Genomic DNA, 16,817 nt, shown 5'->3' on the forward strand with positions numbered 1-16,817 from the left:
TTCATTGCATAATGGCTATGACTTAAAGATACAACACCATATGTAATACTAAATGGAACTTGACTCAACTTCACCTATATGTAATTTCAGTTTTATTTCCATATTAGCCTAGCTAGTTCATTGGCCCCAACGTACTTCATTACCATATCTATAATTTGGCTTTTGAATGAATCACTGATTTGAAACTGCATTAATTGCAAACATGCGTGTGGTCCTATAGATTATGTGTTTGTAACTTCTATATACAAGCATTATTCACTGAATGTTTGAAAGTTTGGACCACAACTGCGCTAGCGTAATTTTGAAAGATGAAAGTTTGGTATTATGTCTTTTCATGTAATCAAAGATCTGGTCGAGAGCAAATATAAACATGCATAATTTGTGGTGAGATATAAGCTATTATTGGCACATGATTATATAATTATGTTTTCACTGCTGTTTTGGTTTCTATATGCTATATAACGTCCTGATTAATTACATGAAGTAGTGGATTTTAATATCAGTTTCACGTGGACTGATCAACTGTAAGGTATCTCGCGTAAAGGACAATTAATTAGTGCCAAGGGACAGTAACCTAGCTAGTACGTACCCCACTCACTCAACTAGCTAGCTTGTTTCAATTAGACGTTTAACAGCTTTCAATTGGGTGCATGTTAGATGTGGGACATCTATTGTCTGATAAGGAGTAAAGGTTTTGGAACTCCCATATACACAAGGATTAGGGTTTTTTAGGGTCTTCTTTGGGCTTTGTATTAATGGCAATTAAGGTCTCATATGTTTTGGTCTAGCAAATATAGAAGTTTGATTTTCAGTCATCATCAGCTGGCATACAATGACATTACAAACTATCCGCTTTCTGTTCAAAATAGTTGTCAATGACTTCTAAATCTATATGATACTTGTTTTGGGATTTTTTTTTTCTTTTCTGTAAGTATTGTTTAGATGACTTAACTCCATTTGGTATTGTTGTTTAGTGGCTTTTAAGTTACAACTAACATGAAAATATAAACCTTAACTAAAAAAATGAGGGAATAATCAATTTTGCTGCTGAAGTCAAACTATTAGTGTGTACCAAATATTAACAGCTAAGTTAGAAGAAATGGAGCCTTAAATTCTTATGACTTTTTTTTTTTTCCCATATCTGAAAACGCCAGTGTTTAATCAAAATAGCGGCAGGATTAGTTCAATTAATTCAAGTCCAGAATCTTTTACCGTTGAGAAGAATCAGCGTTTCTTCTCCTTCTCCTTCTCCTTTCCTGAAGCCTCACTGCAAAATTGAGAAAAACTTACAAACAACAGCAGACAATACCAATAACAGTAACGATAAAGGACGGAATTGATCTCGACTGAAGAATCTACTGCGAAGAACATCGTTGAACAGTGCCATAACCAGCGCCGGTAACTGGCTGTGAAGAAAATCTAATGTTATTCACGAGTAGTTGAGCATTTCAATCTAATCTGAAATTGGGACTATGGACAATAAGCAGGTCACTTTGTATCTGCAAATTTAATTTCATTAATTATGATTGTCGTGGGACACTTATCATCCAATACCTTGGTAAATTTCATTATATGTTGTGTAGTTCAAGAGTCGTTGCTAGCTTTGCGGCATAATCATTATCGTAATTACTGATAAGGGTCCAGCTATGGTGCCACAGTTGTATGTTACCACAGCTGGATTCAGCCTTTGGATCCAATTTTAGTGACAACCGTGGGCTAAATCCAATGGTTGGATCCAGCTGTGGTACTATGCAACTGTGGTACCATAACTTTGTCTTACTGATAAATGAGTTGTTTGCTTTAAGTGAATTTTTATATCATAACCGCCAAAAGACTTGGGCACATTTTTTTCATTATTTGTTGTAGATGAATAAACTACCTTACAACCGTTTTATATATATTAGAACTTATTACAAAGTTTTTTTAGTAATATTTACACGTTAATCGCCTCAACTTGAGACGTCCAATACAAAATTAAAGAAATATAAAGAATGTACACTTTTAAATTTTTTATTTATCATCTTCCCCCTTAGTTTTAATTTACATATCATCTTCCCCCTTAGTTTAATTTACGAAATATAAAGAATGTACACTTTTAAATTTTCTATTTATAAGTTACATACAAATCCTAAAATACTAAATTATATTTGTTCTTGTTATATAGTTTCTATTTTTATAATTTTAAACTACTATAATTTTATCAATTTTTTTAAAAAATTAAAATATGAACATAAATCATGAAATGGAGTGGGTGTAAAATATTTGTTATAATAATAATTTATTAAGTGTTTATTTGAATTTATATTTAAAAAATAAGACATTGATTATTTAAGTAATTTCAGTTAAAAAAAGATTTTATAGGAAGTTTTGAAGGGTCTCAAACGGCCCACTCAATTTAAAATTTAGGGCCTTTGGGAAGGCTGACTTAAAGAAGGCCCATTTGAAGGGTAAATATGTCATACAAAACTACAGTCGATTATTTTTCAACTTTTAAAATATCAAGGCGGTTTCTTTGGCCCACCAAATAACAGAACGTACCCATCATAACCAAATCCGAACGAAGATATATTTATTTACACCATCACCCCATATGCCCTCCCCGTAAATTTGAACAAGTACGAGGGTGAAATAAACAGAAACACTCTGGTCTCGCTTTCAAACGAAAGTCTAAAAAGGTAATAAAGCATCTCGCTCAACTGCCAAAGTCACCGCTATGCTGGAGTCAACCAAGTCAAAACACTAAAACGCTCACGTTTTGGTGCTGCAGTAGGTAAAACGACGCCGCACTGATGGGACACGGGCGTCAATTGAAAGAAACCGTCAGATAAAAAGGTAAAAAAGAGAAGAAGAATCCGAAACATTCGGTTCGGTGCCCATAAATCGCCCTCGATTATGCCCATTTTGCAGTTAGGACTGGGGCTGCGCAGGTAGGTACTCTTAACAAACAGAAGCACGAAACCAAAACCGGAAAATTAAAAAAAAAAGAGGAAAATCCAGTACAATGAGCGAAAAAAAGGAAGATAGTGTTAGTAAGAGTCAAAACGACGACGTAGATGGGGCGATTGTAGTGGAGGACTCTTCGGAGCCTGGAGGAGGCGGCGATGGTGGTGGTGGTGGTGGTGGAGGTAGTAGTAGTAGTAGAGTGAAGGGGCCGTGGTCGCCGGAGGAGGACGCGGTGCTGAGTCGATTAGTGAGTCAGTTCGGGGCGAGGAATTGGGGAATGATCGCGCGAGGAATTCCAGGTCGGTCGGGAAAATCGTGCCGCCTTCGTTGGTGTAATCAACTCGACCCTTGCCTTAAGCGCAAGCCTTTCACTGGTAACTCAACCAAAATTGCGTCATTTATTTATTTATAAAAAAAGGAATCTTTTTTGCAATTGTTTTCTTGTTTCTTTCTGAAGAAGATTGGATTTTTGATGAAGGATTTGAAATTCTCCATTGTTAAACGCTCTACATAGTACATATACAGAATCAAAGATTGATTTTTGTCTGCTGTGTAAAATAAATAGGGTTGGTATGTTTGAGATTAAGGTGCTTTGGCTTGGAAGCCACAGTTCCTACTGTGCGATGGTTGCAACTTGCAAGTAGAGTACTGGATGTCAGATATAATTATATAAGTGTGAGTGAGAATGTGAGTTTGAGTGTGAGGGGATAAAGAGTAGTTCCCAGCTTGGTGTTTTTACCAAACACTTCAGCTACTGTCCTTTCAAAGTTCAGTAGAAGGAAGCAGTCCCAAACATGCCTATGGTCATATAATGTTTCAGGCCGTACGTTCTGTCATTGGCAGGATTATCTAGCATTCTACTAGCTCTTTGTGGTGTGATGTTGGTGAAAGACAGTTATGGAATTGTTATTATTTGATCATTCTTGCGGTAACCTTTGACAGGGTCACTTTTTTGTTGTGGTCTTTTATATTGACTCTTCACAAAATAATCTGGAAGTTTGAATAGTGCTTTCTTTGTTTTTATCCTGGAGAAAGGAAAAAGGTTACTTCTGAAGAAACTGTAATCCGATAAAATGCTTGAGATTAACTATTTTACTTGGTGATTAGTTACCAATTTTCTACTGGTGGGTGGGCAGTTTAAAAGATATATTGATAAGTATTTGGTTTTTCAATCTTTGACTCTTGTACGGTGGCATCCTCTTTTAGCCATCGTGTTATTTTAAGAATGATGAGAAGTAACAGCTATTACAAGCTAGGGTTCTATGCTTATTTTACCGTTTATGACATGTAGGCCATTGTATGCTATGTCTGTTGGATGTTGTTAGTCCTGAAAAAACTATTTTCTGAATAGACATCTGCATATAACCTGAGTTACACATGGAGTTTCTTATTTGATGCTCATTAATCTGATCATTATCGTGATGAATATGTAAGAACTTTCATGAGAACATGTTCTATGGTACTGCAGATGAAGAGGACCAAATTATAATTTCAGCACATGCAGTTCATGGCAACAAGTGGGCAGTGATTGCAAGGCTCCTGCCCGGTAGAACTGATAATGCAATTAAGAACCACTGGAATTCTACCCTAAGGCGCAGATATACAGATCTAGGGAGGTTTAAACCAGCCCTTGGAGACATGACGGAAGATGGTAGCCTTGACAGAACAAAGGGATCCTCAGAAGAAACTCTCTCTGTTGGAGATGTTAATCCGCTGAAGCCCCTAGAAGGAAGAGATGTCACAATGGACGATAGACCCAACCGGCTTGAAGATATGGCCCAAACGAATGGGGGTGAGTTTACTGCTGTCCCGAAACAGCATTCTACCTTTCCATGTCCAGTTGGTGATATTAATTCGTGCAAGCTCCCAGAAGGAAGAGATGTTACGATGAATGATACACCAAAGATGCATGAAGACAGAGCCGAGAGAATGGAGGTTGAATTTGCTGTTGGACCAAAACCTCATCCTACCCTTCCTCGTCCAGTTGCACGGGTTAGTGCTTTTAGTCTGTATAACTCTCCAAGTGGGCTTACACCCTGCTCTGGGATTCCCAGGGCAGTCCCAACTCAGGGACCTTTGGTCCAAGCACCCAGACTAGACTTAGGCATATGCAAATTCCTAGAAGATGTTTGTAGTGAGCCCATCATCCCTTCACAATGTGGGTATGGTTGCTGTGCATCTCCAACAGGGCACCATTTGCACAGCTCATTATTGGGTCCTGAGTTTGTTGATTATGAGGAGCCTCCTGCTTTCTCAAGTCATGAACTAATTTCCATAGCTACGGATTTGAACAATATCGCATGGATCAAGAGTGGCCTTGAGAATAGCAATGTTGGAGTACCAGGCAATGCAGCTAGTGAGAGAATGACTCAGGGGACTTCTTCTGATCCACGAATGGAAATATCAGAACAAAGTGTAAAGAGAGATATGCGCTTTGAAGAGGGACGGAACAAGTTGACGGGCATGATGACAGATGTTCTACCTGCCCAGGTACCTCGACAATCTTTTGCAATGCGAGCTCAAGTTGAGGGTTTGAGCTAAAATCCATGGCCTTTTTCTCCTTTTGAAGTTGAATCACATAGTTAGACAGCCATAGAATCAAATTGCGAAGATGACTCAGTTATCTTCTTGATTTCGGAAAGCAGGAAAGTTGATTTTTGTGAGGAGGCTCCTCGTCCAAGCAGAGATATCATGACATGTTGTTTAGTATACAAAAATACAACCTATGTTTCTGAATCTAGTTTCAGAATTCAGACCTCGTCCAGCCAAGGAATGAAACTTAGTAAATCAGAGTATAACAAACAGCCACCCGGTTGTTACTTGTTAGATGATCAATCTCTGATATTTATACTTTACTGATTTTGGGTGGGTTGATGACGCTTTGTCAGTCTTAAAATATTGTTTTTTTGGAACAGTTGATTAGGCGTGTGGTTATTTCGACCCATGAAAATACTCTCCACATCACACCCACTTTTAAATAAATTGTTGAATTTGTAGCATAAGAGAAGGAGATTGTGTGGACACTTGTCAACTGAGGTAGCAGAAGCACTAAACTTTCAATTTCTAAAGTCTAGACATAAGAGTTCTAAATGGGAAGTTAAGAGTGGAGTATAATCTAAATTGAAAACAGGGAGAAAAAAAAAAGTCCTATCAAAGACAAAGAATAATGCAAACTGTTAAAAAAATAATAATAGTGAATATGTAAATAAAGAGTGCTTGCTTGGATTGTGGGTTTAAGGAGTAATGTGAAATAATTAAGGGCTTTGTGGAGCAAAATCTGGGAATAAAATTTTTACGGTGAGTATATTAAGAAAATGAGTGTCAGGAGAAATTTAATGAGCTGGAAAATGGCCTCACTTTTGATTTAACTACATTTTTATTAATGGCTTGAATTTAATCATTGATAGCATTCAGTTTGTTCATTTCTTTCAGTTGGGAGGATGGTGGTTATTGGTATTATGAAAAGCCATGAGATTGATTTCTAAATTATTGCCCTTCAATATTAATTCAAAACAAAGCAAGAGCTGATAGCCCGTAATCTTTTTCTCTCAGTTTTCTTATTTATTTATTAATTATATAATTTATAACAAGTGATGAATATTTTGTCATTAACTACAATGTTGATGAAATTTTTGTGTGTTATTGAATTACCTGGGATATATTGAGTTCTTATGAAGTGATATAGATACATATGTCTTTATTTTTATTAGTATTTAAATCTCTGTTTCACTGTAGAGTACTAATGATGACTGTTATATTATAACAATAAATCTAAATTTACCTCTGTGGTTGTATGGTCATCATCAATGCTCCACTGTAAAATAGTTCCAACATAAATAGCCCAAAAAAACTTTTAAACAATCACCCAAAACATTATTAATTAATTAAGGAGTGACTGAGCATTTAGCCTAAAATACGCTAAGAAAAAGGTCAAATCTCATTCATCATGAGTGCGAAAGTGATAGCCTCTTATTGCTTCATTTCCATACAAAACAACAAATATAATTAAATTAATAAAGACCAAGCTCTGCCACCCCAAGTCTAACTGCTTATATTAATTATATTTTGATAGATTTTGTTGACTTAAACACGAGTTGCTGCCATGATGATGCCGCGATCATCGGTCATAATTTGTCTTAATCTCGTTTAATTGGACATGGCTCGTGCTGGAAAATTTTACTTAATGGACAATTTAACAGACTATTATCAATAACTTTCTCCCCCACCCTGAACAACTTAGTGGGTGATCACTCATTATATTCCTGCAAACCCCTTCGAAGAATTATATATTCATGTATATATATTTGCTTATTTCAATATCTTACAAGAGGAGGTGCGCGTGCTATATATGCTCTTATGATTATAGCATTTACATTATTCAGCCAAAATGTATAATGATGATGGTATGTTTTAAGGGAGAATTCACTCTTTGATCTCTTTGAAGTCTTTTATAAAATTTAATACGTCATTTTATTTTTGGAGATTATATGCACACTATTGAGATAAGTATTGATTAATTTTAATTTGTACGCATGTCAATTATTTATCTAATATTTATTTGTAAGTGAAAATGTCACACCACCGTACCCCTTCTAACAATATACTTTTTTCCTTTTCGTTTGTTTTGAATACTATAAATGAAATGAGTGGCCATCAAGAATTTTATAAAGATCCAAATTGCTCAAATAAATGATTTGAGAAATGAAAATATCATTCTCCAACCTGTCAATGGTATGCTTTTCAGATTTTGAAAAGCCATGGCTCCAAAATTTTTTTTGGTAATGTTATATACCTTTTTCTTTCCGGCTGCCACCAAAAGATATTTTCAAGATTAATATCTAAAATTAGAAATGAAATTATTCTTTCTTCTTTAAATTTTAGGTTGAAAATAATGCACGCGAATATTTTATTTTAAAAAAACTATAAACTATTTTAACGTAAACAATGTATGCGAATATGTTTAACAGGGTTCTTTAAAAAAAATAAGTAATACAATCTTCACATAATCTATACTTTAAAAAATCTTTTAACACGTGCACATTTTTATTTATGTATGGTCATGATTTACTTATTTATTACATTTCAATTTATTAACTACTAACGAAGTGATTATATCTATTCAAATAAAAGTTGAAGTCATGAAAAAAGAAAAAGAAAAAAGAAATCCTAGCCTCTGAAAAAAAATATGAAACAAATTAATAAACAAGATAAAAGATCAACAACCCGTAATCTAAATAGTGTTAACTGTTCAAGCCCTTTTGTTTGCTATTGTTGCCGTGTTTAATATTTGTTAAAATAAGTCCATGCTCTGGTGACATTGTGGGGGTCCTCGAAGTTGGAGGCATCAGACTTTATAATTGTATGTCCAGAAGAATAGCAATGCATGGGGTCGTGACCATAAAGATGACCATCAATGTTAAGCATTATACTACGGTGCAACTGTGTTATCGTGCTACAGTTGCATCCAGCCGTTAGATGTACTTAGATTGGTGAGGTCTATTGTCATTCAACGACTGGGTATAACTGTGGCACCACAGGTTTCCCCCATGTTAATTTACTTCCTTCTAGAGAAACTTTGATTTTTCGAAGCTGCGTGAGAGAAAGGGTTTGTATAATCTTGTTATTAAGAGACTGACACTTTCGTTTTGTCGTGATTTCTTTTTTATTACCTATATAATATGAAAACTGTTGTGGATCAAACAGGGAGGTGTCTAAATTATGCAAGTAAAGAATTCAAATGAACAAAAGTTAAAGAGGCATAATGAGAATAACGAATAAGATTAAGATTTTTTTTTTGAATAATTATTTTTTTATTAAAAAAAGAACAACAGTACAATGAGTTGCAGTACATCATCAGTATATATTGTAGAGATCAAGATACAGAGATCTAAAACAGTAACCAATTGGAGCAACTCATACAATCTCACTGAAGAACAAGAAGAAATACGTGTAAAACTTCCATTCACAGTACACAAATAGACGGAGCTCCAGTCGGGGATCCCTGGTTCTTTTGATATAATCTCCATGAATATAATTAGGCTTTCCAACTGATGCCAAAATAGATTTACTGCAGAAATTGATTCCACCCAGCAATTATCCTCAGAGTCAAAAGAGTAAGAAATTGAAGTAAATCTTCCATCTCACGCCCAAAAGTAGAGGCGGCCAAAGCAAAATTACCATCCTCAATCCAAAAAGATGAGGAGGCTTCAACCAAAAAAATAAAAATAAATAAATAAATAAGGAAAAAGAAAAGGAAATCTCTTTCATCAAATAGCATCACACTCTTTAAATCTCATAGTGTTGTGTGCACAGCACCTTCCGAATTAATTAGTGTGATGCGCGCACGCACACCCCACAAATTATATTATGTAGTATTTGCGAAATTCACTTTATAAATTTATAAGTTTGAAACATAAATTATTTTTATCAAGGAGTAGATAGATATATCTCGTAAAAAAAATCTTATTTTCTTTGGCAATAAGATCGTTTAATGAAAGATTAAATTAATCTTTATACATATTGAATTTTTATCTAATATTAAATTGGAGGTACACTTGATTCGCTTTAGGTGAGATATCTATACTATGCTATCAAACACTTAATCTAGAAAGTTTTGATGAAATTTTCATTATAAATATTAATTGATTTGTAATGAACTAAATAAACTCATTTATTGGAAAAACTGAAAAATGTTTTGAATCAAAGATAGTTTCTAAAACACTCTATTATATGTTTTGAAAAGATATTACAAACTAGGATCCAGAATTTGTTGCTTATAAATTTCAACGAAATTTATCGTTTTCACTTATATTAAACGTTAGTAATGTTAAAAAAATAAATAAATAAATAAAGTAAAAGATTCTTATCTAGTAAGCACCCATGGATCATGAGACCTAATCCAAGAAGAACTAACTAGATTACAAAATAATTAAAATTACCATGAACGTGCAAGACATGATCATGTGAGACAATCTCCCGAACCCTATTCTAAATGGATAAATAAATAAACACAATATTCCTCAAATCCATTCTGGGTTTCTGATACGTGTCACAAGACCACAAGGCCACGACATATAAATATATGAACTAATTAAAAATCAAAGAATAAGGCTAGAAGAAACCAGCTAATTAAGCGGCGCAGCAAATGCGACACAGTTAGACTGAATGTCTCTTAATAGCAGCACTTTCTTCTTTGTCTCAATCAAGATGTCGGTGGATATGTCCGGCAAGAAGCATGCAAATTGCTAAGGCGCTGCCGCCGACTTGTTTTTTTATTTTTATTGTAATTAAATCGAAGCAAGGTAGCTTAATAGATGATATATCATTGATCTTGATATTAATCTTATCAACTTTGTAACATTAAAGTTTGGGTTAGATTTGTTTCTGTCCACAGTTATGGGAGCGTTTCTTTTTGATCTATTTTCAGTGAAAGGGTGGGGGGGGGGGGTGGTCAAACAAACAATGTTCATGTCATTATGCTATAGGGGTGAATCCTAAGATTTTCATTTTTGAAATATTTAGTGATATTATAAATAGCAATTTAATTTGTAGGAATATTTAGTCTTAGGATCAATTTGGTCATCCTGAAGATTTTAAACTAATTGATGTTAGTTAAACGTTTGGTAAAATTTAATTTTTTAAAAGTACTATGAGTTTTAAAAGAAATCGTATGTGTTTGGTAATTCTTATTGTTAAGTTGCTATAAGAATATAAAAGACTGAAATAGACACAATATTGAATAAAACATATTTACATATTTATAAATACGTATGTAAAATATTTTTAATTGTGTATGCATAATAATTGATGATTAAAATATTTATTTTTATTTTATTATTTTATTTTGTTATCTCGGTAGAATTGGAGATGATAAATAATATCAAAAAGTTAATGATTTTTTTAATAATTAACATGGATGATTTTAAATTTTTTATAATATATATAAGGATATACATGGAATTGTATTAAATATAAAAGTAATTCTCAAAATCATATTTTAAAAAATTACTCTTTCTTTACTTTTCAAAATTGACTATAGGATAGGATAATTTTACCAAAAGTGATTGATAAAAAAATTACCAAACATTAAAATTAATTTTTAACTTTTTAAAATCACATTTTACCCTTCCAAAAATAATCTCAAATGAACCCTTAATTACGCATCATAAATGATAGGACGAGCATAGCTGAAAACCAATACCAAAAAATCTGACTTGTGATGTCAACGAATGTAATAGTCTGAAAATCTGCTTCCTTGAAGGAAAAGTCTATTTCAATATTAATTAGGAAGAAATTTATCTTCCGTTGAGTTTGAGGATTGGAATTTAATTTCCTATAGCTGCATTTGATCAAATGGGTTTTTATTTATTTTAATTTTTACAAAATCATATTTTAAAAAATTACTCTTTCTTTACTTTTCAAAATTGACTATAGGATAGGATAATTTTACCAAAAGTGATTGATAAAAAAATTACCAAACATTAAAATTAATTTTTAACTTTTTAAAATCACATTTTACCCTTCCAAAAATAATCTCAAATGAACCCTTAATTACGCATCATAAATGATAGGACGAGCATAGCTGAAAACCAATACCAAAAAATCTGACTTGTGATGTCAACGAATGTAATAGTCTGAAAATCTGCTTCCTTGAAGGAAAAGTCTATTTCAATATTAATTAGGAAGAAATTTATCTTCCGTTGAGTTTGAGGATTGGAATTTAATTTCCTATAGCTGCATTTGATCAAATGGGTTTTTATTTATTTTAATTTTTACAAAAATTATTTAATTCTTTTGTCAAATTATAAAATTCGCTTTCGGTGAAGTATTTCCTGAAAATCAAAGTCAATGGAAAAAAAATATTGAAATATTGATTAGGTTGTCTAGTGTCAAACCAAAAACATTTCAAAGTTTTGAATGAAATTTGAAAAACTTATACAAGTAGGGGTTGAATATTACCTTTCATAGCCAGCTAGTGAGTTTCTAAAACTTAATGTTTGTATTATCGCATATATATATGAAAAGCATTTATAGAGATGCGTTTCCCTCTATTTTATCTAGTTATTAAAGAAAAAACAATTAATATATTTAAAAGTACCCTTAGGTCATCAACTAAAAATTAGTGTGAAAAATAGTTTGAAGTCTCCTGCTTAATTACACATTTTAAGTCAATAGATGACCAATTTTAGTGTATTAATTATTTAACTTGAGCGTCGATAAAAGGCAAATATGGTACGACAAAATTGTATTGTACAGATCAAATTTCCAATTTGTAATGTAATATTTCAAAGTTACACGTAAGCCTAACGTCATCTAATCACAAAACCCCAATAGAAAAAGGAAAAAAAAAAGGGAAAGCTTGTTAACATAAGAGGAGTGAGCGTGCAAACACGACATAGACAAAGCGGACGGCGTTACAAGGGACCAATGCAATGGTCGGTTGGTGATTGATTTTGATGTTTAATTCTCTTCTCAGTTCTCTCTCTCTCTCTCTCTCTTTAGTAACCTCCAAAGCAAAGCAAAGCAACACAAATAAGATACTTATCCATTTATTCATAGGAGTTAATTAATCTGTTGTGAATGTGATCATGAGGAAACTCTGTCCGAATTTTGATCGCGAGGATGGGCTGGAGACAGTGCTGGAGGTGCCAATTCCTGAAGAAATGTTCACAGGCAACAAGAACAACAATAATACTACACACAGATCGTGGCAAAATGTGAAGTCTTGGATAAAGCCACACAGCGAAAGATCATCAACATCTATGAGTATGACGGCTCTCTTCGGAGGCAAAAACACTGAGATCCAGCTCTTGCTTGGGGTCGTTGGAGCTCCATTGATCCCTCTTCCTATTCCTTCTTCCCATCATGATCATCACCACCCCATAGTCGACAAAGATCATCCCATTGTAAGTTTTCGTTAATAATGGAATAATTAATTAATTTGAATAGGTATTGCTGAGTAACTATAGATCATAATACGAATGATGGATGTAACTGCAGGAGGCTTCAATGGCGAAGTACATAGTGAAGCAATATGTAGCGTCGGTGGGGGGAGAAAAGGCATTGAATTCTATAGACAGCATGTATGCAATGGGGAAGGTGAAGATGGCAGCTTCGGAATTTTGTGCAGGCGAAGGGAGTTTGAATGATAGGTTGGTGAAGGTAAGGCACTTGAAAAAGGGCGTCGGCGGCGGGGAGATGGGTGGATTTGTGCTTTGGCAAAAGAGGCCTGATCTTTGGTGCTTGGAGCTTGTTGTTTCAGGACGCAAAATTAGTGCCGGAAGCGATGGCAAACTCGCCTGGAGACAGACCCCGTGGCACCATTCTCATGCCTCTAGAGGCCCACCCAGGCCTCTCAGGCGATTTTTACAGGTAGAATGCTTACTTTTCCTGAATCATTCATTAATTCTCCTCATATGTAGTCATTGTTTTACAATTAATTTATTTAAGCTGCTGTTGATTAACTAATCCTAGCATTAAATTCACTGTTAAATTGATTTTATATAATCTTTTGCTAGATATTTAGCTTTGTAATTTTCCTACTTAGATGTTATTATTAATATTAGCACTGAATTTGATGATGATGGTTTTTGTGCTTTTGTGCGGTATACTAGTAACAGTGAGTCTTCAGCCTAGCTGGTTGGTACCGTTAAAGCTGATCAAACTCCAGTTTCTTTTTATTTATTTTATGTTCTTTTGACTTTTCCTAAAGCTATGGGCCAAGGGACTGGACTGAATAGCTTGTTCGATTTAACGTATTGATTTGCCCCATTTCTTACGCCACTTTGAGCTTTGGCCCACTGACGCTCATCAAGTTCTAGATTCTCTGCTCGGTCTTGATTGTTTTTGTTATTGAACTTTTGATATATACATATACGGATAGGTACATATATCTATATATATTATGTAGGGTTAAAGATCATTTCACACTTTAACCATAGTATAGGATTCTAACTGATCATTGGATTCAAATTCAAAAGCTTTAATTTAAATTTCGCACTTTAACTAAAGTACAGAATCTCTAATTAAATCTTAACTCATTATGTATACATAATATTATAAAATTTAGGATGTTAACAGGAAAAGAAAAAGAAAAAAGAAAAAAGAAAAGAAAAGAGGTTTATAACATGAAAATTGAAATGATGGACTCTTACAGTTAAAGAAATAATGATTTTTTGGTCCACCATCATGGAAAAAGTCAACATTCAACAATCTTGTAGTGTAAAACAGAGAAATAAAAACATCTTTTCTTGCCTTGTAAAAACAAGAATGATGATGTCATGATGATGATGATGATGTTTTTGACATATAATGCTGCTGCCCAAACTCATACTTGGCTTAATTTGCTCTCAACACTCAACAGGGTCTTGATCCAAGGTCTACGGCAAATTTATTCTCAAATTCAGTGCTCTGCGTCATGGAGAAAACAATCAACAATGAAGATTGCTTCATATTAAAAGTGGAAGCTGAAGCCTCAGCACTAAGAGCAAGAAGCACTAGCAATGTAGAAATAATTCGGCACACAGTGTGGGGCTACTTCAGCCAAAGAACAGGCTTATTAGTCCAACTCAAAGACTCTCATCTCCTAAGAATCAAGACCCCAGGCAACAACAACAGCATCTTCTGGGAAACAACCATGGAGTCATTGATTCAGGATTACAGATTCATTGATGGCATCAACGTTGCGCACACCGGTAGAACTTCAGTCTCATTGTTCAGGTTTGGTGAGAATTCTGAGAGCCATACCAGGACTAAGATGGAAGAAATCTGGACCATCGAAGAAGTTGATTTTAACATTGAGGGATTGTCCATGGATTGCTTCTTGCCTCCTGGTGACTTAAGGAAAGAAGAAGATCATGGCTGTGACGTCATTACAAGTAATCCTAAGTTGCCTTTCAAGATTCGAGCTGCTTCTTTTAGGGTTAGTGCTTCCAAAGTTGTTGCTATCGACGCTGAGTATTCAGACGACAGCACTGAATATGTTGATGATGATGAGGAAGAGTTTTAAGTCTGTTTTCATTCTGTACATATACAACAATATATTTGACACTACTACAAAAATATGTCCAGTTTTGGTCACATATAAAAAGTGATTAATTAATTAAAGCTAAGTTATGAGTTTTGATCATCAATATTATTATTGCTTCTTCCTCTTAGTTTAATTTTGATGTCACATAGTCAGAATGCAATCTATTTTATTCGTGTTATCACATCACTTAGACATACTATATCCTCATCCGATTTTCTAGATCGTCAAACTGTTGCCCAAATCTAGCTAGCTATCTATTGATTTAGCAACAATATATATAAGGCGGCAAATGGTGGCTTGAAACACTGTCGTGGCAGCCGCGCATAATTAAATTAATGTGATCACACTATATCTATTGGTTAAGCAACGAATTGACATCATACGATGGCAATGGTGGATGGAAGGAAATTTACAGAATTCACATAAAATTAGGGAAAATGTGAAAGAGTAGTTGGTGCACGCACACTCACCATTTTTCTTACTTTCTTTAATGGCTAAAAATTGAATTTGGAGTATAAATTGGTCCACAGACCCACACGTGTGGACCAGTATCCATTAAATGGGCTGGTTTCGTATTACTGTTATTATCTAATTAAGAATCTGGACTTGAGGAAGGCCACGTGTGAGAATATTTTGCATGAAAGTCACCGCCGCTTGCTCTCGTTGGGACATGTAAGGTTGGTTTTTGCCGCATCAAGATTTTGGTAGAAGGGTATAGAGAGCTCCCTTCTCTTTTTATCTGAATCTACCGAACAGAGATATTCTTCCTCCAGTGTCGTCTTCTGCTTCCTATAAGTATAAAAATAGCAAGGCCCCTTGGTTCATTCACATCACAAGACAAGTACAATAAAAATTTATTATACATTAGTACACACACACACAGAAACAGAAGCAAACGCAGCAAATTAAGCTACGTACATAGTGAAACACACACACATACACTCAGCGACATGGCTTTGAGTCTTTTTGATAGTGGCCGGAGGAGCAACGTATTCGATCCGTTTTCACTGGACATATGGGATCCCTTTGAAGGGTTCTCATCGTCAGTCGCTAATATTCCGTCCTCAGCAAGGGAAACATCAGCCTTAGCCAACACAAGAATTGACTGGAAAGAGACCCCAGAAGCTCATGTGTTTAAGGCTGATCTTCCGGGGCTGAAGAAGGAAGAGGTGAAGGTGGAGGTTGAAGATGGAAGGGTTCTGCAGATAAGCGGAGAGAGGAGCAGAGAGCAGGAGGAGAAGAACGACAAGTGGCACCGTGTTGAGAGGAGCAGTGGAAAGTTCATGAGGAGGTTCGGGTTGCCTGAGAATGCCAAGATGGATCAGATCAGAGCTAGCATGGAGAATGGTGTGCTTACTGTCACTGTCCCTAAAGAGGATGTTAAGAAGCCTGAGGTTAAGGCTATTGACATTTCTGGCTGAGGTTGAGCCCGAGGCCGAGAAACAAGTTGTCATACAAAATGATATGTCATCTACATATACATCCATGCACATGGCTTTAACTAAATCAAGTAGGGTTTTTTGGCCTTGTGATCAGTTTTCTCTTCTGTCTGAATAATAATAGTAAATAATATTGTAGTGTAGTGTTGTCTACTTGTCTTGTCTTGTTTTTGTGTTTCTGGTTGTACTTTTGTGATGTGATCTCATGTGTATTATACATGAAGTTATAAAATGTTTGTTGTAAATTAAGCTTATAGAAATAATGTAATTACTGGCTTTATTTGTTTCTGTTTAATGTGGCTTAATTGCGCAAGTTAATAATATAATAATACGTATACGTGTGGTTGTGATGTTGAGCAAAGCAGAGATGCAGTACAGTGGAAACAGAGCAGACATTGAATTTTGAA

The 16,817-nt window shown here is 34.7% G+C and overlaps 3 protein-coding genes across 3 annotated transcripts; all 3 read left to right on the forward strand.

Annotated features, from left to right (window-relative positions):
* Positions 1–2,842: 2,842 nt before the first annotated feature.
* LOC18043558 (transcription factor MYB1) lies at positions 2,843–5,778 on the forward strand. The gene is made up of 2 exons (XM_006435505.2): positions 2,843–3,317; positions 4,412–5,778. Exons 1-2 carry the CDS (start codon positions 3,002–3,004, stop codon positions 5,482–5,484), a joined length of 1,389 nt encoding a protein of 462 aa, XP_006435568.1. The 5' UTR covers positions 2,843–3,001; the 3' UTR covers positions 5,485–5,778.
* Positions 5,779–12,358: 6,580 nt separating this feature from the next.
* On the forward strand, positions 12,359–15,017 carry LOC18043559. The gene is made up of 3 exons (XM_006435506.2): positions 12,359–12,848; positions 12,943–13,314; positions 14,306–15,017. Exons 1-3 carry the CDS (start codon positions 12,531–12,533, stop codon positions 14,948–14,950), a joined length of 1,335 nt encoding a protein of 444 aa, XP_006435569.1. The 5' UTR covers positions 12,359–12,530; the 3' UTR covers positions 14,951–15,017.
* An 859-nt stretch (positions 15,018–15,876) lies between these two features.
* LOC18043560 (18.2 kDa class I heat shock protein) lies at positions 15,877–16,405 on the forward strand. The gene has a single exon (XM_006435507.2). The coding sequence runs from the start codon at positions 15,922–15,924 to the stop codon at positions 16,390–16,392; it is 471 nt and encodes a 156-aa protein (XP_006435570.1). The 5' UTR covers positions 15,877–15,921; the 3' UTR covers positions 16,393–16,405.
* Positions 16,406–16,817: the final 412 nt, after the last annotated feature.

Source organism: Citrus clementina, unplaced genomic scaffold (genome assembly GCF_000493195.1).
Source record: "Citrus clementina cultivar Clemenules unplaced genomic scaffold, Citrus_clementina_v1.0 scaffold_4, whole genome shotgun sequence".
In the NCBI taxonomy this organism is placed as follows: Eukaryota; Viridiplantae; Streptophyta; class Magnoliopsida; order Sapindales; family Rutaceae; genus Citrus; species Citrus x clementina.

Coding starts and splice junctions, on each gene's coding strand:
- LOC18043558 (XM_006435505.2), top strand. CDS start 3,002: ATGAGCGAAAAAAAGGAAGATAGTGTTAGTAAGAGTCAAAACGACGAC. Junction 3,318..4,411: donor TAAGCGCAAGCCTTTCACTG/GTAACTCAACCA, acceptor ATGGTACTGCAG/ATGAAGAGGACCAAATTATA.
- LOC18043560 (XM_006435507.2), top strand. CDS start 15,922: ATGGCTTTGAGTCTTTTTGATAGTGGCCGGAGGAGCAACGTATTCGAT.
- LOC18043559 (XM_006435506.2), top strand. CDS start 12,531: ATGAGGAAACTCTGTCCGAATTTTGATCGCGAGGATGGGCTGGAGACA. Junction 12,849..12,942: donor TCGACAAAGATCATCCCATT/GTAAGTTTTCGT, acceptor ATGTAACTGCAG/GAGGCTTCAATGGCGAAGTA. Junction 13,315..14,305: donor CTCTCAGGCGATTTTTACAG/GTAGAATGCTTA, acceptor AACACTCAACAG/GGTCTTGATCCAAGGTCTAC.